Below are 25,121 nucleotides of genomic sequence, written 5' to 3'. Positions count from 1 at the left end.
CATTAAAAAAACAAACAAATGACGGACATACTTTTAAGCTGTTTAATCTTGCATTGTGTTATATCGGTTTGGATCTCGGACAGACTTACACAAAGGATCGTAAGTTATGCGGAAACAACTGCTGAGCTTTACAGAATATCTCTTAGCATCTCCCACACAGGGCTGCTTTCGATGATATGGGCCTGGGCCAGTGACATCCGGTCCCGAATACGGTCTACATGGGGCTTACTAGTGGCCTGAAGAAACATCAGCCTTCTCTCAGTTCAGTATACCACAGTGATAAAACATCATCTGTTTCCTTAGCAACCAAATGCTGTTTGTGCAATGTGTCTTACCTTGGCAATTGTTAACATTCCTTTGATAATGTCAGCATTGTTTTGGACGGGGAGGATCCGGAGATTGGTTCCAAAGAATCTGACAATGACAAAATAGAACCTCCCTCAGTTACACAACTGACTGGAAAAACTACATAAACACAACCACAATAAATGCAGTTTATGATGCATTTATCATTATAATGCATCAATAACTAAATGTGTACACTACAGTGTGACCAGATGACCCATATTATGAGCAACTACAAAGTATTTTCTTTAACCCTTAGAGGTCTAAGCCTATTTGGCCATCTTTGAATAATTATGATTTTGCCTTTGTGTCCGATCAAGAGGTAACATGTGGACACATTTCGTGTTCAACAGTCTCTGTCATGTAAGCAGAGCAACTTATATGCATGTATTATTGAGTAGGTATTTATAAGCACTTTAACATTATGTGTCACAAAATTTGGGGAGATAAAATTTTTGGGTGAAAAATGTCAAATCACTGTTCGGTAACACATGGACTTGAAATGGACATCAATTTTTTAAGCTTTACGCAGACATTCAAAACATGCGGTTCTCGACAGAAATTGACATCAAGTAGGACAAAACCTTTTAGATATTATGTTCAACTATACTGAAAATACATTTGGGAGTAAAATATTGAAAAGCTGCGGTTTTATTGACATGAGAATGTGGTAACACATGGACAGGGTGCCGTAGTAACACATGGACGACTCTTTACCATTGTATGCATCACCCAAAATGTATCAAAAGATCATTAGTTTCTGAGAGTTTCACTCAAATATCTGAATTATAAGTAACTTGAAAATTAATAATTGGTATTTTTGTGGTAACACGTGGACAGAGCCTTTTAAGCAACTCACAAATGTTCAAACTCATAAATATCACTAATATTCACAAAATAATGAAAATCTAATACATGAAACTTAACAATCATCTATATAATCAACAGATTTAATACATTTTCGAATTCTTTAGACAGAATTTTTAGCGTCAAATTCGAGCTATGGCTATGGTGTATAAAGTACAAACGATAAAATCAGTTGTAACATTTTGTGGTATTTTAAAAAGGATAACAGTTCCATAAAATAGAGATCTTTAGCTAAAAATGAGCCCACTTGATAAATGATGTGTGCTAATTTACTTTTTCATGTTGATGTTCACTTTCGCTTCATCGGACCCCTTTATGAACTACATAAAAAAAAAACATTCACCATACTCAAGTTTAGCATCTTTTTTTCAGCACAACTTCACCTATGTAATCTGATAATTATTATTACACCTTTATCTATTTTATTAACACATAGAATCAAAAAATACACAAATATTATCAAATCCAAATTGAAAAAATGTACTGTTAATTAAAATAATAATCACAAATGTGCTAAATGAACTGTTTTGGAACTTGGTGACAAAAATGAACACGTAAAGGTAGAACTGAATAGTTTTCTGCTATCAAATTAAAACTATTATATTTGTGCTTTTATCTATCAACACCAAACCAAAAACTGGGAGAGAGTTTTTTCTTACAGCACTTTGAAAATTTCTCATGGTCTGATAACACCGCCATGATCATAGACCCTGGAGGGTTAACCCACATCCCACACACTGAGACAGTATCCCACATTTTGATTTTGACGGAAATATATGTGTTCAAGCAGATGAAAGTGAAGTTTACATCCAAATGTCTTGAGGTGAATTTTGAGCAGATTGAAATACAAATTTGTATGTTTCCATCCACGACTGTTGTCAGAATGGAAAAGCGAGTTGATTACTGGAAACATGAAATAAGCAGTGGAACTGTTTGAATTACTTCAACAACGTAACCTTATTAGATTTGATGACTTTTTGATTAATTTTCTTCAAGAGGACAATAAAGCTGAAAAAATCCTAAAAACATTATTTTAAACCAACACAGAACAGTAATGAAGCTCACTTCTGTCTGATTATTCCTTCCATAAAAGATGATTTTCCTCTAAGCTGTTACCTTGGTCCTGCACCTGGATGATTCGTTGGGTTTCCTCAATGTTTAGTATTTTTAAAGCCTTGATTTGAATTTGGGAAAAGCCTTGAGACACTCATATATTGTGATTGGCTCTATATAAATAAAACTGAATTAAACTGGATTAATGTTAGGGGGCTTTTCTAATTTCACAAGTGAATATTGCTGATTTAATGTTTGTCTTGTTAATTTTGTGGATGATCTTGTTTATCTAATTATATTTTGGTTCATTTTGTTGACTGAGTTGTCAACAAATGCAATCTGAGTTCTTATTCAACTTTATTATCAGTAACAGGAAGAGAAAAAGCCAACTAGTGTGGCTTAGATCTGACAAGCCAAAATGTACCTGTGTACATTATATTACTAAACATTACATCAGCATTTACTAGTAACATGTCCAACTACATCCCACAAAATCACACTTTTTGTCCCACATTTGGCTTATTGGTCAGCATTGTAGACCAGCCTGTATACCTGTGCTGGATCAGAGACATGGTTTCCAGTTCCTTTGTACCAGTGAAGGGGGCATGTAGGAGCAGAAAGCTGTTACGATGAACTTGAACAAACTTCTTCAGCTTCTCAATGAGTCCTGATTCTTCAGAGGGATCTGGATCAGCCAATAGAAATGCAGTACCTGGACAAAGGGACATAAACAGATATCGATGGCCAAAATACAAAACCTCCTATCTGAAAAAATCACTTTTTTCAGGAAACAAACAAAAAAAAAAAAAAAAACGTGGATCCTGGAGGATTCTGTTGGGTTTCTGTAAATTGGCTTAGAGTCTGGTTTTGACCAACTCTATACGTATAGTGTCATGAGATAACTTTTGTTATGATTTGGCGCTATATAAATAAAATTTGATTGATTGATGGTTTAGTTTTATTATAGTATGGGCTTTGTTGTTGTCAGGTGACCTTCATGTCATAAGAAAGGGCGGGATTATCTTGCCGATAGACTGAAAATGTGGAGTCATCCTTGTTCTCACCATTTAATGTGAAAACTCAAAATCTAAAAATTTGCAGATAGGAGGTTTTGTTTTTTGGCCATCGATATAAAAATACATTATGATGAGTTTTCAAGCACAGTAAGAGTAGTATTATGGATTTGGAATAATAATGGAAGTTCACTGTACAACTTATAGTGCAAAGAATTAGTGTTAGTGGTTATGGTGTTAAAGGAAACAGAAATAGCGCACATTTTACCTGAAAGAGGAAAAATAAAGGCTCCAGATTCAACACTGTCTGAAAACCTGATTCTGTGCTGCTGCCCTCTGAGAGTCTTTACTGCGTCATGGTTCTGGGGGGGAAAAATTAACACTTTTACGGCTATAAATTACAGTTAGTAATATTTAACACTGAGCTAGCTTGGAATACTACAGACTATAGTTTGTCTATTAGCTACGCTGTATTAGCTAATGTTAGCAAAGTATATCTTATTATACATTACCTGAAGTGATGTGCTGATTATAATGGTAGTTTTCCACTGAGGAGAAGTTTCTTCATTGTATGCCATTACCTCCTGGTTGATTTATGGAAGCGTTGATACTTTTTTTTTTTTTTTTTTTTACCGAGAATTAAGGATTTAAAACGGTTAATTTTCTTGTCCTCGCGCAGCCACTAGAGGTCGCTGTGGTCTCGTGGAGCAGGTTGATCGTTTGGTAAATTTTTTCTTCTTCTTAAATTATTATTATTATTATTATTATTATTATTAATTAATTAATTTATTTTTATTAAGGGAGGGGTTAGTTTGTCAAAAAATATAAAGAAAATGTCCTTTTCCAAGATTATACTTTATTTCAGTGGTGGATGTTTTTCTCTGTAGACACTGTCGTTTTAAACAGCCAAAGCTCAGGTGGTTCTGATCACATTAACTGTGTCTCTTCCATTAAGATGTCCCAGGAGACCATTTCAGTGGCCTCCTAAATGGATGTAGCAGTTTTTCATGACACCAATTACACCTGTGTTAACAAGTGAAAATCTCTGCTGAGAAAAGATCTATAAGCCAGACTAAGAGTCACATTTAGTAGTGTTTACACTTGTGCTTTTAGTACTCTAATGTGCCAGCAAGATTTTTTTTTTTTTTTAATCAATCCATGTGGCCCAAACACACATCCATCTGACAGGACAGTCACAACCAGCTTTAGTTTCTTCTGAAACACAAACCTTTATTTCCAATATTACACTAAATGCAAGCCAGTAGGCCAATATTATTTTTCCTTTTTATAAATTCCAGTCAACCGTATTATCAGAAGACTGCCATGAGAAAGAATTTTCCCTTATTTTTTCTACAGCTTTGAAGCAACATCAATTAAACAGTCAAACATACAAAAATATTTGCATGCATAACAGCCCATTTGTGTCAAGAAACAGTCCACTGAGGGCAAAATGAGTGATGCAAATAAGCTACTGCAGAGTCCAGAAAAACAACATTTGACAGAGAGCTGTGATAATCATATAAATTATAATAAATTAAGACAGAGTAGATGTTGAAGATGGTTAAAGTTTGTAGAGAAGGTGTCAACTGTCCGGCAGGTCTCCTCTCTGCTATTAGTGATGTGTTTCCAGTTCCACGATGGTCCACTCTCCCTGTGGTGATGCAGCATCTTCAGGGGAGAAACTGGTCACAGTGATGCTGGTGGAGGAGTCCTCCATGGGTGAGATGAGCTCTGCCCAGCGTTTGAAGGACTCTTTCTCTGGGGACAGGAAGGCCTGTGAATCCAAGCAGTCACGCGACAAGGACAGTGTTTGCTTAATAAGGTACTGGGCCAGATTGAGCTCTTCAGGCACAGGGTTTATAACACCCAGATTGGACTCTTGATCTGAAAGGAGCTGCCTGAGCAGGCTCCAGTCCCGCTCTGCAAACTCACTGCTTTTGTCATTTTCCTCTTTCTGTCTTTCCTCCTCGGCCTGCTGTTCTATATTCTTGTCCTTGTCCGAGCAGTGCTCAAAGGTTTCTCCCACATCCATCTCGTAAATAGGAGAGAGGGCTTTGGATGGTCGGCGGTCATGTTTGCAGCTTTGATCCAATCTGTCACAACCAATGTCCCCTAAAAACAATTGACAATACTGCAAAATGACAAAATGATTCACTCCTCCACACATATTTTTTAATTTCAGAGATTATTCACTGCCTACTACAATAACAGTAACACTTAACTGAAATTTTACCCATAATGCAACTGTATCCTTTTGCACTGTGAGGTCAGGTGAAGACAGCCCATAGAGGAAGGCGTGACCCTGATGCTCAGTAAATTGATTGTAAATTCATTAAAACCAAAGACATGTATCACCTGGAGGACGGATGCCAAAGGTAGACAGTTGCCTTAAAGGTAATGCACAGAGGAACACTTTTCTGAATGCATCTCTTTATCCACGTGTCCAAACAAAGTATGCCATGCTTTGCCAGCACCAGTGAAGTTTGCATTTGTCAGTAAATACCAGTGATATGCTTTTTTTTATTCTTTACGTGCAGGTATTTTAATGGGTGGACCTGATGAACAGACTAAAATACTGTCACAAAAACAGAAATGCAAGCAACCGTGCTTCACCTAGTAGCACAAATGATGGCACACCACCAAGTTTCTTTTACACTTTGTTTTCTATTTTTTCACACTTTCAAATGGGAAATGATGAAGTAACTGCTCACTGTCTGAAACAAAATCATTTACAGTTTACATCAGGATAAACCCGTAGTTATGGTGCAGCAGATTTCTTTTTCTGAAAATGTTAGTGAAAAAAGAGAGACATGGCAGAACCATGACAGCTGCTCTAGAGACACATCACATACTTTACAGAGGAGGCTACAGACGTTACACAAAACCTACTGAACAAAAACTTTAGACAACAGAACACAGTTTTCTTAAAGGTGGACAACTACCTAGCAACAACAGTCTACTGGGTATGACAGATGACAATGAGAAACACAAAATTAAAATAAAAACAGATGGCGTAAATAAATGACAAAGAATTTTAATAGCATGCATATATGCAGTGCAAAAGAAAAACCCAAACATAAAACAAACGAAACTGAACATAAAATGAAAAGCTCAGGGACAGGTACATTCGCCAAGAGAAACAAAGTCAAACAAATAAGAAATGCAAGGGAAAAGTTCTCAGGTAAAATACACTTTTTTGAGAAGCAGTGGCAGTTTAGTGTCGTCTATTTTGCACAGACAGTTTTAATTATTGATCTCAAGTCATGTCACGATAACAAATTGTAAGAAAATTTTACTTGCTTTTCATTTACATGCTCACAGATTTAAAAGGTGCTAAGTGAAGTAGTTTGACATCAATAAATCAATTTAGTGATATTAGTACACATACTGCAAACAGACCATTGCTGAGACATTCAGTGGTGACACTTTGAGTTGTGTAAAACCTGACTGATACACAGACTGATAAATACTGCTTTCTGTGCCTCCAGAGCACAGAGAGCTTGACATTTGATTAGTAAAAAGCAAAATATATCTGCTTTTAAATAAATCAGAGGAAAAACACATGAAAGAGGGGTTGTAGGAAAACAAGTCTGTAGAAACACAAGCTAAAAATATCACCAGCATTAGAGAATTCTCAGAAATGGTCTAATATTAACAGTAATTATACCAGTATCACTTAACAATGACATACTGATGTTAAATTGCTTCATACAGCATCTTCAACTATGTCAGATTGGCTATGGCTTAAAAAGGCCAGAGACTGCACTGCATAAAAGAAATGACAAAAATAATCCAAAATCTTATTTTTATGTACATAAAAGTGCATTAGTATAACTATCCCACAGGCCTTGTCACAAGGCAGATTCTTTTGACAAATACAATTCTATGATCAGCCTTAGTGAAATGTACACTGCTTTCCCCCTTTTTTATGTAAACTGAGTTACCAAGGCTGTAATGCCTCTGAGTAAAGGTAGTTCAGTTGGTTAAATGTACATTTTTTTGGATGAGTCCAATCTCCATCTTTAAAAAGGATATTGAGGTTGCAAATTCAGATTTACAACAGTTATTTGATGAATGTGTTGAGATGAAAGCAGGCTGTAAACTATGAAAAAATGAAGGCGACTGATTGAATTTGAGCTTGTACTCTTAACTAGTTTTTAAACTAGTCTGGTAATATCCTTTTTCTGAAGGAGGGGTAGTTATATGTTGGACAGAGGTAAGGTCTAGGAGTCAGAACAAAGGGGATGAATCTTGCAGGGATAAGCTATACGTTCACTGATGGAGTCTGGGAAGAGAAGATGGGTTTGGATTTGGGGTCTAAGAGGGTCCATAGATCATACATTACCTGCTGGAGATTGTGCAGCTTGTAAGGGAGATTCCCTTGTCAGCTGAGGTTCATTTAAGTCTAGATGCAAATCAGCTTTCTTGCTTTCAGAGGGGTTTTTGCGTGGAGCTCCGTTGCTGTACTGTTCAGTTTGCCAGAGATCGAGATGGCACGGACGCTCCTGTGGAGGGAGGTCTCTGGTTTCAGCTTCCTGGGGAGGGCAGTGGGACTTTGCTCGGTCTACCTGGATTTGATTGCTCTGCTCCTCTTGTACGGGCTCCTGGATCTCGGTAAGAAATATGGACGATTTTTTGTCTTGATCCTCATTTTTATGTCCTGCACCTGAATTTTCAAGAGGATCTGCCACGTGGTTCTGTTGCTCACTGGAAGGGGTGCAGTTCAACTGAGGAGTTGTACAGTCAGGCTCAAAAACATCACAGGGAGTTGCTGCACCATCAGCTTGTTGAGGTGGAGTTTGGATGCCGCCCTCCTCTGATCCCAGTTCCTCACATTCGTCGACAGAAAGTAACACAGACCGACGGAAGTTCGACGTCGACTGGTAGTCAGGCTGATCGTTTTCCTGGTCTACAACGTCATCATCAAAAGCCAGGTTGACGATCCCCTGAAAGTGTGGTGAGGGATCAGTTGGTGGCAGTGTCCCCTGCGCCGGAATCACTTCAACTTCTGACCTTTCGTCCTCTGTTTCCTCTTCATCGTCATCATCTTCTTCCTCCTCAGATGAGAAAAGCTGGTGGTCAGGGACACTCTTTACTGTAACGGTGGCTTCCACTTCTGAGTGCTCTTCTTCTACAGGGACTTCATCTCGATGCAGCCAGGACCGAGGACGTTGTCGTACTCCTTCCTCCTCACTAGTAGTCTCTGGTTCTCGCCCACGCAGTCGTACCTCTACTCTTAGCCCAGCACCGCCTTCGTACATCTTCAGCTCTTCTGGGGTACTTGTGTCGCTGCTGCTACGACCTAAGAAGTCATGACAGCGCATGGTGCCACACTTGGACACCCCTCGGTCGTTGGAGCAGTCGTCGTCTTGTGAACCTCCTGCATCGTAGTCCTCAGAGCGTGGTTTGATGTCGTCTGAGGAGGTGGTGTGGGTGCTGCCGGTCTCGGACTCTGGGGTGACCTGATGGTGGATGCTCCAGGAATCTTCTAATGGGGTGCCGGTGCTTCCCATGCTGCAGGGTGTGTCAATGGGATGCTCAGTTTCTTTTGGAGAATTCAGGGTGCTGACCTCCTGAACTTGTCCTCCACTGATGTGACCAGAGATCATGCCGCTCTGGGACTGGCATTTACTGCCAACAGACTGTTTGCAAGTGTCGACAATGGCCGATTTGACTTGTGGGGCGGTTTTCACTGCTGGTGTCACACTGGTCTTGTTTCCTGATGGAGTCTCTGAGACCTCAAGATTCTGCTTAGGCGCTGGTTCTAGTGGGAGACTTAGTGAATCTCCTTCGCCTTGGCTTGATGGTTGTGTTGTGCTGTGTTGCTCAGAAGGTGTTAACTCTGTACTTTGTTTTTGCTCTACAGTATCACCTGTCCTTCCCGTATGAGTAGGTTCAGATTTAGAGTCTTGGCTTTTACCATTCACTGCCTCTTTGCTTTTAGTTCCTGATTTCTTGGAGGCAACAGCCGGTGAGGTTTTGGAGGTTCCTTCAGATTTTGGTGATACTTTTTCTGTCGGTAATTCAGTGGTACTTTTCGGCTTTGGTCCTGTCTTGACAGCTGCTACTGATGGTTGCTTGGAGGGGACTGAGGATGTTTTTGCTGGTTTAGTACTAGGTTTAGTTGAGGATCCAGATACTGGAATTGGTTTTGTAATCTTCTTCTTTGGAGCTTCACTGGCTGTTTTGTCTGCTGCTGAGGATTTCAGTCCCTCCTTGCCATCTTCTTTCCTGGGTGAGGCAGGCTTTTTCCCAGAGGATCCATGCCTAGGGACTAAACCATAGAGAGACAGTGAGAAGAAAACAGAAGTAATTGGCCACAGTGGCTGACCATTAAATTCAACAGAGTTTGGATGTCTAACCATGGTTGTCTGGTGTGGCTCTTCCTTTGGTGTCTGCTCTTGTTGCCGTCCCTCCAGCTGATGCTTTCTCTGCTCCACCAGGCTTGACTTTGCTACTTTCTCTCACACTTGGCTTGTTCGTAGGACTGTTATCAAAGACAGACAAAAAATATCACCACTTTTAGTTTTTTGTGTTACTTGACCACTTCCTGCTCATCATCATCATCAGAAAATTATTCAGGTGATGAAATGCAGTAAAACCTGAATTAAAACTTAATGCCAGTGGGGGGCAGCAAAGTTTTTTCTTCCGTTTTGGCAAGGGCAAGGCTCTGAGACATGAGCTGATTATCAATGAGAAGAGTTTAACGTTGATACTTGTGCCCTTGTGAAGGATGTTCTTCCAAATATAACTTTATGAACGCAAGAACATAAAGTACAGCCTTAAGTTTGAGATAGACTCTGTGCTTAATGGTACAATCTCTTGATTACCTGTCTGCTTTGAGTGGATTTATAATGTAATGTTGAAACAGCTTTCTTAGTATAGTATTTCTAATGTCACATTATGTAACAGAGTGGGGTTAAAATAACACACAAATGATTATTGATGGCCCTACATCTACATTGATGTATTTTAAGATAAGAGTGGCTTTTTAGTGGATTATCCATTGAAATTTTCAAGCATGGAGCACACAGTTTCATAAAACCTAATTAGAATGCTATATAAATTAACTATTACCTAACCATCTGCTTCTTTACAAAGAATCTAAAAGGTTAAGACTGGCTCAACATGGATATTTATAATCAGCTAACCTGAATTGTTTCTTTCCAGGGAGTCTGTTAAATATTAATGTGGAGTATGGAGTGTGGATGATGCTGGTTGTACAATTGGATATTTTTAACATCTTTGAAGGACAAATGAAAAGCCTGTCAGGAAATGTTCCACAGCTGCTTTTATCCCCGTGACAGACACATGTGGCCTAAAAACCAAGCAGGTGATACTATACTCCCACATCCATCTTATTTGCCCCACATTTACATTACTGAACAGGCTGCCTTGGTTTGTTTTCTATGTCCTAAATGCTTGAGGCTCTCTAATGGTGTCTTGTATTTTGGCATCTATCTCAGATTAATGTAGAGCCGATCTACATACATGTTTAAAATGTAGATATGATGGCTGTATAGAAAAAAGTAGCAGAAGTAGTCTATTTAGTTTAGTGGTGTTTTACTGATTTGCTTGTTTCAGTATTGTATGTTATCGTAATGCTTTGTTATTTTATTTTGCATGTTAAATTCTGCACCCTTTGTTCTGTTGTGTCCATTAGGGTGCTTTATGTGCATCATTTTAATACACAAGATCTTCATTGTCTTTGACTGTACCTTCATATGTCTTATTTAACAAATAGGCATTTGTGGAATGTAAGTGAGCTTTATGTTGAAACTGGAAATTACACTCTGAATAAGAAAAATGCTCTAAATATCTTTATAAACAACACTAACATTAGTTTGTAAAGTGTTAAGATGAAATCACAGCGTCAGAGTTCAGTACCAAGAGAAAGCTGACAAAATTGTGTTAAATATGTTCACCTACTATTTGATAACAGAACAGAGTGCTATGAATACTGATAAGTTGAAGCTCACCTGCTGGTCTTTGCTGAATCTGCTTTCTGAGAAGCTTTTGTCAGTGGGGATTTGTTGACGGTCTTGGCCTGCTGTCTTGGCTTTGCACCTGAAACAATGAACATAAACTCTATCTGTCAAGAGAACTTCACATGGCACAGGGTGGATAATATACTATGCTCTATCAGCTCACTATACACTTTCATCTTTCAGTAATAGCCAGGACTCATGCTGCGTGTCTGTTCTATAGCTGTCTTTGTGCCAGCAGGACAGACAGCTGAGGCCCACTGGTATCAGGTCGGATTACCATTTCTTCCCACAATCATCCATACCACAAGAGCTCAAAGTGATCAGTCACACCCCTCTGTGTGACAGCTGTATAGGGCTTCGACCTCTGCTGCTCTGCTGTTAGTTTGTACACTGATGCCAGCAGGCTGCCAAGGACAGTCTCATGTGCCTTGTTTTCTGACAAATCAACATTCATACATGACTCTGGCCTTGTCTTATAAAAATCCCTCCTGGCCAAAGCATAACATTCATCATACTAATTAGTCTGTCGCTTCTTTCATATCCTGTGCTTTAATGATGGGAGCTGATTTGTGGACACTTTGACTAAACTACTGATTAAGTGGAAAGAATTAAATAAAGGAAAGTCAACCTGGGATGGAGTGGGCATCGTTACGAGGGCTGCCGGCATTTTCTGGCGAGGCACTGCCTGATGTGGATGAAGCAGTGGCCTGAGCTGGTACAGTTCCCGTGGCACTGTCAGACTTTAGCACTGAGCTCTTCTGAGCCTTTGTTACTGATGTCTGGCTGGTAGATGTGCAGCTTGGAGGTGATGTTTTCGGCCTTGCACCTGGGTTTGGCTTCTTGTCTTGCTCTTTAACCCCAGAGGAGCTTCTGGGACCATTTGCGCTGGCTACATCTCGCCTGGCCCCTGTAGCTCCTGTGCCGTTGACAACCGGTGTAGCACTGGATGCTGTCTTTGTTTTTGGTGTAACACTCCTGTCTCCTGGCTTCTTTACATTCTTTGCTTTGGATGCGTGACCATCACTTGGCTTGTTAGCTGTCCCCAGTCCATCAGACTTCATGGCTGATGCAGCACTACGGGAGGAATAATTTATGTTGTTGGACACCCTCTGGGTCCTGTGCACAGGAGAACTTTCAGGATTGGTTGAAGGGCATTTTACAGCCCTTGGCTGCAAGAATAATAAGTACTCACATTAGTCATGTATTTGTAACACTGAATTAATCAGCAAATAACCAGAGGGCAGCCAAACACACTGTTTATAGAGTATATCTGTCCACTGGAGCTTATTTACAGAGTTCAACATCACCCAAAATGTCTGCAAAGTTAGTCAAGAAGAGTTTTGGTTCATCACTCAATCAAAACAATGTCTTTTACGTCACTGTACACTGAATTGTTTGTGTCTTCTTAAGCAAATGTTAAGAGAACAAAGCCCCAACTCCTTTATATGATTCTACAGTTTATGTCATTTTATGTAATAAGTTTAATCAAAAGAATCAATACTGAAAATATGATATGCGTGCCTGAATTAAAAGAGCATAATGCAGAGGTAAAAAAACAACTTTAAAACACTCCTATTCTTCTGGTGTTTCCCTGGTATAAAACTGTGGCTAAATACTGGAAGAAACAAAACAAAAAACGATACAGGTAGTGGTAGTTGCAATCAGTCAATTATATCACAATCATTTTAAACACCGGCCCAGGATTTTGCAACTAGTGTATCCCAAGTAAAAGCCATGAAGAGGTTAAGTCTAAATCTTTAAACTGCATCACAGCTTGTCTGGTGAGAGCTTGGCTGCCCTCAACCACTCAGGCCTAACATCTTGGCAAGCCTCCTCTTGATCACCTCAGCCAGGCTTATCTTGGCTATGCATCTGTTTAGAGTGGCCCTGCTGTTCATTTCATAATGTATATCTCTGCTGTGGGGGTGGAGCTTTTATGACATATGGCTTGTGATGGCCACACACACTGTAATCACTATCAGGGATTACTCAAACTTCCATGGATTTCTCTGAGCTCATATCATCAACTAAATGAAGTCAGAGTTACAATAACAAATAAGACCTCAATAGTTTATTTGTTTTGTAAACAAACATAAACTTCAAATCAACATTAAATATCAAAGGATTGTTAAATTATAATATTACCTGGGAGCTGGAGAAAACCGGCTTTTTACCGAGTCTTCTGTTGTCCCCTTTATCAATAGCATCTGTCAAATCAGGATAAAGAAAAGATGAAATTAACCAGTTGCACAAAACAGAATATTTACATCTGAGCATAACACTGGAAAAAAGGACTGCACCAGTTTTTTCTTGCTGCTTATGTGACCTCGAAGAGAGTCTTTTCATTCACAAATTCCTATTCGCACACCCTGTGTTTACCCTTTGACCAAAGAAAACAAACATCCAATCAATGAATTGATCAGCCAGCCTTGCAATGACTATTTCAGTAGAGCCTTTTCAACAGGGGAGGAAAAAAAACAACAGATCATCATAATTAAATTAAAAAGGCTTTGAAATTGACTCCATTCAGCAATTATGCATTTGTAATGTTTGCATGTGAGATCTGGAATCCGATTACCCTGGCAAGAAATGTACTAGTAACAGGCACACAGCTACACTGATACCAGCCAGATAAATTATTCATGCAGTGCATTTCACCACATTACTAGCTCAACAGTGAGAAAACAGCAGATTATTTGTATTTGTGGATGCTTCTAATCATGTGCACACTCACAAAGACAGGAATTCACTCCCACCCATTAAAAACAAGCATGGCGTGTCTGCTGCATTTTACCATGTTAGCGTACACTCATCTGCACAAGGCAGTTAAAAAGAAGCTCAGAAATAAAGCAAAAAATAAAATAAAATGCACAACAGCAGGACTGGCAATACAATAAATGGACTACTACGGGTCAGGCAGCTGTGAAAGGAGAAGCCAGTGAGTGTTAAATAAGCCAACAACATATGCTCATCTCTAATGATGCAGAGCTTCAGCACAAGGCTGGGGTGGGAAGGAGAAAAAAAAAAAAAAAAAAACACACAACGCAGCATGAATATCCTGTGTGTGAGTGAAAAGGAGCCAGATTTAAGTCCTTCCTTACCTGCCAGTATCCTGTCTCTGTGTTTGGATGACAAAGTCTCCCATCCCTGCGTGTGGCGGACGGCGTAAAAGGTCTGAAGCAGGAAGGTCCACAGCCGACCGCGTAGGCTGTAAATCTCTTGCCTGAATGACTAGCGGTAACAGAGGAGAGAGAGGGGCAGAGGAGAAGAATGGAAAGGGGTGCGCTACTGCACAAGCGAATCAGCAGCTGCTTGAAGAACCTTTCACCATGGCAACAAATACCCCTCTGTCCCTCCCTCCCTTTTTCTTCCCCTCCCTTCTCTTTCCCTCCCTCCCCCTCTGTCTCCGTTGCAGAATCCACTTGAGCTCCCTCCAGCGAAATCAGTGATGTCACCAGCTGATGCCCATACTCCTATTTCCTTGCCTGATTATAAAAACAGGACTGGAAGGCAGGGAGGAGCTATCTCCACCTCCTCCACCGCACTGACCGCACATACTTTGACCAGCAGATACACAGCCAGATTAGAGAAGGCCGTTGGCACGCGTCACTGTTTCCCATAGACTAATCCATTCTACCATACTGTACCGTACTTATAAGGGTTACGCGCTTTAACTCGTGCAGCCCGGTCACTTTCCCTTGGAAGTCATCTCACAAGCTTAATCTGCCTCATACAGTAGACTTCACCTCAGTCGCATAAGTTACATTTTACATTTTCACCTCATCTTGATTAATAATACATGGATGCATCGAGTCCGAATCACAGTTCACTTGGTCAATGAGATTTAAGGAATGGCATTTGAGAAATACTAAATGAAAGGTCAGGATTTTCTGGGACTGAACAACCTCAAATGTTGCAGGGCTAAATTTTATGAAAACTGGCAGGATAATGTCCCCTTGGCATCATATGCAATTTCTTGTTAAATTTAGAAATGTGTAGGAGGGCAATGTAATGTAATGAGTATCTGTTCTGTGCCATGAAGGATGCACTCTAGTCGACTCAAATTTTACATCTGTATGTTGACAATATACAGTACTGTGTAAAACTCTGAGGCCAATATAAGGTTTGTTTGTTTAGAAAAGTTCTAATGACCAAACATAAGCATTTCTCAGTTTCCATATTAAGATACAGCATGGATATATGGGAAGTATGAACATCAGTAAAAACAAGATTCGTGGGGAAAAAAAACAGCTTCGATAAACCAAAGTGATAGTATGTAATCTGACCTCCTTTTGCATTTAACAAGTCTTTCACCCTTTTGCTCAGACAATATGAGCTTTATTAATTTTGTAATGTTTTATACTAGTTTTCATTCAACACGTCAGATGTTTCTAACTGTTCGTGCCATTTCTTATCATGGGGTCAGCGGTTACACTAAACAGTCGCTTTAACTGATTTAGTTCATTTTTTGTGTGTGTTTTAAGGCTGTGCACAGAGTTCTATGAATTTATCTCAATGAGGTTTTCCTGGTTAAATCAAGGTAAATATTCTAAATATGCTCATTTCAACCCTGTAAAACAACAAACCTAGTGGTAGTCTAAGAGCTTGGCACAGTACTGTATATTTTCTGAAAAGTTAGTTACAACTCATTCTAAGACTGAGATTATTAATTAGTACAAAGGTTATAAAAAGAAACCGAAGGAGTCTAATGTGAATATCTAACAATATTAGGTGATTTTAGGGGTTTTCCTATTGATTGTTCTGACTTCCCATGTAAATTTAGCATCTTTATACAGAACCCAAAGCTCTTTATTTGAGTGATTTCTTGCACCAGGTGAAGCAGGGTTGAAATCTGTAATTTTCTGTAAATGCACTGTTCTCCAGACAGATGTCACTGAACTTCCACAAACCCATATTAGATAAAAGTAACATTGATAGAAACAATGTTAACATATTATTTCAAGTTGGATACTGACCTGGCTGTACAGTTTGCATTAGTGCCAAAAACACATTAAAAGCGAGACTGAAGTTAATCCAAACACACTTTAAGACCTGTCAAAATCTTATAATAAAATATTTTGGGATTTAATGCCTAAATTCAGATTATTGGATTTTTAGACTTTTTAAGGCTGAGTGTGGCTGAGAGGATTAGATGGAGGCCACCACTAAAAACTATAAGCTACAGTAACTTAAAGAGTAGATTCAGAAACTTTAGTTCACCCGTTTGAGTCAAGCTGCGTCACAACCAGATTAACCCGTTTTAGGAGGACATGCTTCAAAGCCATGCAGGATAGCACATTCCAAAACATCCTAAACAAGCCATAAATCTGTTGTATACTGATGAGGTCCATGCTGTAATCTGAAAGGCCGAAGTAAATGTGTGGGTTCCTTTTCCAAAGCTGTACGGGACCCTGCATCCGCAATGAATGATAAAGCACATAATAGATGTTAGTATAGATTTACAAGCAAAAAATACAGACAGTAAATATGTAAGATGTGTTCACATCTGTAGTTCAGCTTTGCTCCCACTAGTCAAAATTAAACCCAATTCACTGATGGGTTGTGAACACAGACTAATGGTTGCACGTTGATGTGTCACCCTTAGACAAAAGGGTTCGGTGTAAGGAATCTGCTTCATTTCACCTCCTCTTGTTTTTGTCCCAGGATAGACTCGTCCTCTACGCCGTCCCCACACAGCTGGTCCACAGCAGTGAAAAGCTCACAACTGTTGTCCACAGTCACACCTTCTCTGATGGCAGAGCACAGCTTCCTCAACAAGGTGGGCTCTCGTGTAAACTCTTCTCTCTGCAACAGTACAGCGGACACTCACTACCTTTATATTTATGCTAATATCCAAGTATTGTTCCATATTTGAGGGTCATCATATGTGTTTGGATACTCTGATTAAAGCATTTTAAGAAAAATAACATTTCTTTAATTAATATGAGGGATATGGTGATATTATTTGCATGATCTGCAAGATCATTCTCTGGACATGTTTAAATGCATCTGGATAACCCTCTTAGTGTTTTTCACTGGTGTTTGCAGCTCATGTCCTCTGGTCTGTTTACCATCAGCTCTGTGTGTTGTAAACAAACCAGAGAACATACAGTTCAGGTCGGAGAAGAGATGCTCAGACAAAAGAAAAGCCCACATTTTTGGTCAGAAGAAGAAACACCTACCTGTGTAACCCACTTTTACACATTATGAAAGGTTTGGATGTCAACAAGTCCTTGGTTATGTGCAAATGTCGACCTTTTCAAGAAGGTGGATGAAAGAATGAAAGGGGGTAGAGAGGCTGTGTTTGGACGGTCAACTGAGTCCCCCACCGGTGGAAAACTCTGAAACATTCTATTTTGATGCAAAGACGCAAAAAGGCAAAAGCAACTCTCACCTCTTTCCTGTATTTTGATGCAATAAACAATACATTAAGGCCTCATTTGAGATCAGGGTAACTTCAGGTTTGAGGAAGCCAACTATATGACTTTTTGAGATGTTTTTAATGAATCTTTGATCACATTTAAGACCTTAAATTTACCAAAAATAACTCAGGGTTCGTACACATTTTTCAAGGTCAAATTCAAGCACTTTTCAAGCACTTTCAAGGGTCGTTTTCAAATTTTTCCAGCACAGCCCCTTATCACTGGGGTCAAACACCTACCTACAGGAACACATATACTCATGATTATTCTTTTCACTTTTCTATCACAATGATGTGCGTTGCATTACGCTATAAACATCTAAAATTATGTTTCATAATAGCAAAAATTTTAGAAGTTAAAGGAGAACACAAAGTTTTATCAAAAAAAAAAAAAGGGAAGCCACTTAGCATTCTTCAGATACACTGGCACAGAGACAACAATTAAGATAAAAATGTACCTGGAGTCGACCTGACAACACCTGGTAATTTTATTTATAGCATAGTTTATTTTTCCAAATATATCACCTCTCTGTAAGTTGCTTTGGAGTAAATATTAAAAATAAATAAATAAATCACATCACCGGGTTAGAATTACAAGAAGTTTCAAGCACTTAAACTGTAATTCAAGCACTTTTCAGACCTTGAAAATACAACATTGAAATTCAAGCATTTTCAAGGATTTCAAGCACCCGTATGAACCCTGATAACTGTACGGCAGGCCTCATAGTTACTGCCGTGCCATTGTTAAATCCATCCATCCACATTTACATTTCTCCATGACTAAAGTTTCTGCTACTGATGTTCAAGCTGCTGAAGCTCATATCTGAACCCCTACACCCATGAATGATCGTTGGTGGCTCCCTACAAAGATTTCTCAAACAAATACGGAAATTATTATTTATTAAATATTGCGTCTTTTAGGACCTTTCAGTGCCAGATTTAAGGATTAATTATCAGTTGAAGCCTTTTACCTTTGGCTGCCCCCAATATTGTTCCATCTGGGTTGCCGTGGTAAGGCAAACACAATCCAAACAACAAATAGATATCAAATATCGAAAACAACAGTCTGAGACCACCATATGTCATGAATAATTTCCTAAAACAACAGACTAATGCGACAAACTTTGCAGCGCTAAGCTAACATTAAGTAGATCCAACAGTACAGGTATTATTGTTTTGCCCCTTAAACTCACTGAACGAGTTGAAGAAGAGCAAAAATAAAGGTTGCGTTATGATGTAATGACTATAAATTGTGTCTTTCCTTTGCTGTTTTCTGATCATAATTTGGTTTTAAATGTCTGAAGCTTCTGCTATCGGCTAATCCATTGTTGTGTGTTACATTAAAATGATTCTGAGTAAAAACATAGTCGAAGACAAAGCCTCATTTAGGACAATCAAATTTAAGACTTTTTAAGAGTTTTAAGGATCTGAGGACACCCTGATCATATGCATTGGGTGCGTGTAAGCAGGAATATTAATTTTCATTGAACAGCTAATTTGGAATATAGGATTTTACTTCTAATAATGGCAAAAATTGAAATATGTGTGAACAATTCTCAAAAATCTACACTGAATATTTATGAATATCAGTGGGGGAGAAAGTGTTTGGGATACCTTACCCTACGTAGGTCCTGAAAGCCCTGAGTGTGGATGACTTTTGGTAGATGTTGGACAATGACATGCAGGCTCTCCTCCTGCAGCTCGGTGGCCAGGGTCCGCACCTGCTGAGCCCACTTCACTTCTGGTAAACTGCTGATCAGCTGCTCAGTGCCACAGAGCATGGTCACTGCATTCTGCACAGTCTGTAGGGAAACATCTATCAGCTAAAAAACTCTCTAAGTGGAAAAAAAAACAAAATTAGGTCAAATGCTACCACCCTTTCTTAAAACACTTTTACTGCCCCTGGACCTTATTGAACAGCAGAGGGATTCCCCTGAATTGTGTAATGGTTTTTGGCAATCTAAACCTCAACATTTGCCAAGTGTGAACACCAGTGTATTTGTCTTCCTTTCCAGGCAGAATGCTCCTCTTTGGCAGTGATGAAAGCCAGACTCAATTATCAATTATAAGTCTGGATCCCTCCCCATCTGTCTGCTCCATCATTCTCTGAAATTAGCCTGTCTTTAATAACTCAGAATTGAATAAAGGTGAAATATAATTAGATCATATTCAAATTCTCTTCCTGTGGAAAATCACTGGAGAATGGGTTGAGGATATTTCTGCAGTTACATGAATGCAGTGCGTCTGGTGATATTAAGGGCGGAAACTCACCATGGTTTCAGCTACGGCAGTGAAACAGGCTCTGTGGAGCTCAGTGGACAACAGGGAGAAGTTTCTCTCAGACCATGTCTTCACAAAATGTTCTGCAATCCACCTGAGAATACACACGTCATAAATGAATAAGTAAGTACGTAAGATTGAAACGGTGGATGTTAAAAGACAAGTAGTTACAGAATAGCTCAGTTCCCAGACCTGGAGGGACCCTTTTCACCAGTGAGACAGAGACAGATTAATGGATGCCATTTCTACGTCTCTGCCGAGTAATCCTGAAAAGTCTCAGGATTCGCCTGAGGGAACGGCAGAATAAGTGAGGATGAGAAAGTGGGTAACACGCTGCTGCAGAGAACAGCGCAGCTCGCTTCACCGTCATACTCGCGTGACTCATCAGACTGAGCAGAGACATTATGGCAAGGCCACGTCCCCACACACACACAAATCAAATGCAGCTAACAGTCACGCTCAACACATCCTACTCCCCTGACCTGTATTCACACACTCCTCCCCTGCTCACTGCAGCATGAGACAAGTACAGTTAGCTTCCAGTAATATCGTCCAAGTGTACAAATGGACAGTGGAGTACGCCGAGTATAAGATGACATGTTTATAGAGCATTGATTTCCTGGTAAATCTGATCCGAGGGCAAAAGCAAGCATCTCGATCTACAAAGTCTCTTCCACTAAGCAGCGTTTTTCAGAAATGACTTTTCATTTTCATTTTCAACTCAAAAATATACACCAAGAATTTAGAATTTTAAAAAATCATTACTAAATATCCTGTGAGAGGGGTCCACTTTTCCTGAACATTAAATATGCAGAAAAAAACAAATGATCACACCTTCAAGACCAATCTCCAGATTAAAATAATGAGAATTTGACTGAAAACACTGAAAGGCCTTTATAATAAAGCTAAGGGGATTTTTTTCGTGTCTCTACAGGATTCCAATCTTAGAAATACAGGCCCAATCGCACAGCAACAAATAAATGTGTTAACTAACAACTTCTGATGCATTATATACTACACTGTTTCCCATAAAGTTGGAATAATTAATTTTTCAGACGTATTCTTGTTTATTTCTATTTATACAAATCAGTAATCACCTTTCATCAGGTACAATGATTACATACTGAGTCCCAGTTACACTTTATCTATCCAGAATGAATCAAATTGTCACTATCATTTCATGAGAAAAGGTAAAAATATTTTATTCCAACTTCATGGGCATCAGTGTGTATGCTAGACATATAAGTATTATCAGCAAAATAGAATAGAATTCCCTTTATTGTCATTATACTGAATGTACAATGAGATTGGAGAGCTTCTCCTTTTTCAGTGCAAACAGGTGACTATATATAAAATATAAGGTGCAAAATATGTCCAAGATAAAGTCATACAAGACAGTGCAGTTAGCTTTATATACAAATATGTGGCTCAGTTGGTAGAGCAGGTTGTCCAATGACCAAAGAGTCAGCGGTTTGAATCCTGGTTCCACATGTTGAAGTGTTCTTGCGAGACACTTAACCCTAAATTGCTTCCAGTAGAGTCTGGCAGCGCCTTGCATGGCAGCAGCTGCCTACTGGTGTATGAATGTGTGTGTGAATGGGTGAATGTGAGGAATTGTAAAGCACTTTGGGCACCGTTAAGGTGTAGAAAATGTGCTATATAAGTTCAGTCCATTTACCAGATATGAAGATACAAGGATAAAATTGAGAATATAAAAATGTAAACATGTATTGCACAGGATGGTTGAGTGTATATACAGAATAAAATGGAGAGTAAAAGTGGTCATTTTGCAATGGTCTCTCTTCTTGTTTTATATTAAATATGATATCATACTTCTGGATTTGTATTATTTGTGTTGCCTTTTTTAATATAGTTAATGTCTAAGGGTAAGATACTTCAGCTTATTTGATCTACTTTATATACTGTTGAGTTGTTGAACCTAAAGCATATGACATTATCCATGATCATCATATTAGTGCTGGCCAGTGTACAGTACATCATCACAATAAAAATGTTCGTATTTCTCACAATACAAGTTAGGTCAATAATTATTTTATGTTTAAAGGCTGATTGTGCCCCTGAGTGAAAGAAACCATCAAGTCACTGTCCGAATGACAGCTGAATTTTTCCCCATGACACTCTCATTAATGCAGTGAATCCTTCAAATACGCCATGCACTTTCTTACACACACGAACTGAAGCAAACACTGTACTTTTTACTTCACAGAAGAACACTCTACCTTTCTGTATATCGATTGTGTAAAATCCTCTGCTTTCCTGACTGGGACTGTATTGACTGAGCCCAAAATTGCTCCTACTGTGCTTCTCTGCTCAACATTTTTAATGGATCTGCCAAAGACGTCTGATGGGACATTGTAAAATACTGACTACACGTGCAGAATGTGCATGTTGAAATGTGTACACACATATCTACCTTGTAGGAGCTGTTAAACTGAAATATCAAATAAGTCTAAAAAAAATAAAATACATAAATACAAAATTAGACGTACAACACATGTTAGTCATTGTGTTTGTGGAACCTAAACTGCCTTGTGACATGTGTATTGTGTTTTGCAGATCAGGGTTCCATGTGTAATATGAGAAATGAAATTACACTGAACATTTGACGAACAATTGTCATATTCATAAGGGAGAAATATTTTATATTTTGCTAATTATCCGCTTATTGTCAAGGTCTACATCATATGTTTGTAGGGTTACTGTCCTATAAGAAACAAATATCTCTCAACATCTCAGAGGATCATAAAAACAGATCAGTAGGAGTTTATAAGAGTAAATTCAGATTAAGAAGGGGGAGAATTTTCTTAAGTTATACAGTAGCACATTTCCACTGGCTGGTGTGGTATGGTTCGGATGGGTGCAGTATGGTACAGTTTGGAATGGTGAGGCCTGGCTAGGTGAGTGTTTCCACTGCTAGTCATACCCTCAGGCTGGGTTTAGGCCAAATGCATAATGTGACATCATACAGTGCAACAACAACGATTGTGACATTACTAATAAAAACAACGGAGGACATCCAGCAGCAAGCAGTGATGTTTTTCCATCACCCAATCAACAGACTGTATTGGGTGACACTGGTCTAGCTCCACCCTATCTGTACTGTACCATTTTCCTATGGACCTCCAATGGAGGGGTACCAAGAAACAGTAAGGTACAGGTCAGTTGTTTGGGCCCCTTTTACAGTGGAAACACACTAAATAGCATACCGTTCCGATCCAAACCATACCACTCAGTGGAAATATGCTACAAGCCGTGTTTCCACTGCAGGAACCTCAGGGTAAATTTATGGGGCTGGGTTCATTGGTGCATGTCTCCACAGCAGGAACCACCCCTGAGGGACAATCTCCTGGAACTTTTATAGGGGCTAAATGAGTCTCTACCAGAGGGTGGGTACTCTGAGTGGCCCTGAAAAACTCCCATGTTGGGCTTGAGGCTTCCTTGGTGCTGGAGACACAAGTGAGAGGATGTTCCTGTAAAGTTCTCCCCTCCCTTCTCTTACCAGAAACTTCTTCAATAGGAACACACAAATGTACTTAAACCTTCAGTATTGTGGCGATATGTCAGTTTTATTTATATAGGAAATGTTTGAAAAATTGTAGATACTTAAAAAGGAACTGTCAGACAGATGTAATGGAGTAAAAAGTACAGTGTTTGCATTGGAGATGTAGTGGAGAAGAAGTATAAATCAGCTTCAAATGAAAATACTGAAGGGAAGTCCAAGTATTTCACATGTGTACTTACTTGCAAGACTTTAGTTAACATTCTACCAATGATTATAACTGTATATCTACACTTACCTCTTACACAGTATGTGGAGGCTTTGAAGGCCTAAGGCGTGTGTGAGCGACAGGCACTCGAGAATCGTCCTCTGAACCCCATCCATGGGCTGCAAGAGACACGAGAAGATAAGAACATGACTCAGCGATTCCCTGTGGGCTCTGTGATGTATAGACAATAAGACGCCTAAGTAAGAGGCACGTTGTAAGCTGATGGAAATGAAAAGCGAGCTACTTGGAGAAGTAAAATAACAGCGTTATTGAAACCCTACATGCAATCTCCAGTGCAAAGTAAATGGAATAACACAAGGATTTACTCTTAATCTTCTCAGCTGTGGTCTCAGATTCCACATACTGAGTGAGTGCTACACTAATATGAGCAGATACTCTCATTTTGAACTTTCAAAACATTTACAAATTACACAATGAAAGATGATAATTCAGAAATACTCAACATCTGAAACTGTCTTAGTTTTAACTCCTAGACATTCGTACTAATCTACCCTTTCGGTTCTTCACCAACATTCCTTTCATTATGGCTGACCTTAGGGAAGAAGCGGCAGTAGTCTCTGGTCAGCACCATCTCCACCACATCTTTGAGCCCCTCCAAACCCAACATGTCCGCTGCCAACACCACCTGACTATGGAAAAGGATACCACCAAATACAGGTCAGCTTGTTTTCTGGGCCTGGATGCTAATTTCGGAAAGTCTGTTCATATTCAGTACCTGGCACTGGCTCCAGAGGGCAGATCCACAATGGCCCCGTACATGAACTGGAGCAGGATCTCCATCTCCTCTGGCCCTAATCTGAAACAGGGAACTGCATACAGTCAACTGCACACAGGACACTTATCACAGAGAGAGTATGTAAGCTCAAAAACTTACATATTTTCTAATGACACTTTTTTTATTCAGCATGTTCATGAAAGTTCAATGCATCGAACACCACAGCTGGTGACCACAGGGACTACTTTTCTGAAATCAGCATGGGAAATTGTTTAATACACTGGTTTACTTCTGATGAATGCATTGCCAACAAAGTACTTGTTTTTCCTCAAACAACATCCTTTCTGTATCAGATATAATTCCATACAACAGATGCTGCTTTTCGTATTGTAATTAAAACTTTAGTCGCCAGGTTTGCTCCTGTTCCTCACTCATTTTCAGGTTGTGATGGATGACTAGTGTCTAATGTGTCAGATGTAGCAAAAACACAGTGATAGTTTAGGCTTAGGCTGCTGTAACCCAGATTTAACATTACGGCATTTTTCCACTGACAGTATACATTGCATTTCCAAGGCAGGTACATAACTTCTTCAGTATGGCTGGTTGTCATAGCAATGCAGTGTAAACTAC

The 25,121-nt window shown here is 39.3% G+C and overlaps 2 protein-coding genes across 4 annotated transcripts in view; both read right to left on the bottom strand.

Annotated features, from left to right (window-relative positions):
* Nucleotides 1-24: 24 nt before the first annotated feature.
* Nucleotides 25-3,856, bottom strand: c4h1orf146 (chromosome 4 C1orf146 homolog). Its single transcript, XM_030132762.1, has 5 exons — nucleotides 3,791-3,856; nucleotides 3,547-3,640; nucleotides 2,818-2,977; nucleotides 336-414; nucleotides 25-236 (listed from the first exon to the last, which is right to left on the bottom strand). The coding sequence occupies exons 1-5, from the start codon at nucleotides 3,854-3,856 to the stop codon at nucleotides 129-131; spliced, it is 507 nt and encodes a 168-aa protein (XP_029988622.1). The 3' UTR covers nucleotides 25-128.
* A 604-nt stretch (nucleotides 3,857-4,460) lies between these two features.
* btbd8 (BTB domain containing 8) overlaps nucleotides 4,461-25,121 on the bottom strand; it is a 38,071-nt gene continuing 17,410 nt past the window's right edge. For 2 of the 3 annotated variants that reach the window (XM_030131582.1, XM_030131583.1), the window contains exons 7-19: nucleotides 24,492-24,572; nucleotides 24,309-24,405; nucleotides 23,786-23,874; nucleotides 19,959-20,061; nucleotides 19,307-19,489; nucleotides 16,910-17,071; nucleotides 14,368-14,497; nucleotides 13,412-13,473; nucleotides 11,895-12,435; nucleotides 11,258-11,345; nucleotides 9,641-9,768; nucleotides 7,624-9,552; nucleotides 4,461-5,390 (exon numbers count right to left, since the gene is read on the bottom strand). In XM_030131582.1, the coding sequence (XP_029987442.1) occupies nucleotides 4,891-5,390; nucleotides 7,624-9,552; nucleotides 9,641-9,768; nucleotides 11,258-11,345; nucleotides 11,895-12,435; nucleotides 13,412-13,473; nucleotides 14,368-14,497; nucleotides 16,910-17,071; nucleotides 19,307-19,489; nucleotides 19,959-20,061; nucleotides 23,786-23,874; nucleotides 24,309-24,405; nucleotides 24,492-24,572 (4,093 nt within the window). In that variant the 3' untranslated portion in view covers nucleotides 4,461-4,890. The remainder of the gene's footprint in view (nucleotides 5,391-7,623; nucleotides 9,553-9,640; nucleotides 9,769-11,257; nucleotides 11,346-11,894; nucleotides 12,436-13,411; nucleotides 13,474-14,367; nucleotides 14,498-16,909; nucleotides 17,072-19,306; nucleotides 19,490-19,958; nucleotides 20,062-23,785; nucleotides 23,875-24,308; nucleotides 24,406-24,491; nucleotides 24,573-25,121) is intronic. The other variant, XM_030131584.1, reaches the window with a different exon arrangement.

Source organism: Sphaeramia orbicularis, chromosome 4, assembly GCF_902148855.1.
Source record: "Sphaeramia orbicularis chromosome 4, fSphaOr1.1, whole genome shotgun sequence".
In the NCBI taxonomy this organism is placed as follows: Eukaryota; Metazoa; Chordata; class Actinopteri; order Kurtiformes; family Apogonidae; genus Sphaeramia; species Sphaeramia orbicularis.
This window is presented reverse-complemented; position numbering and strand designations above follow the sequence as displayed.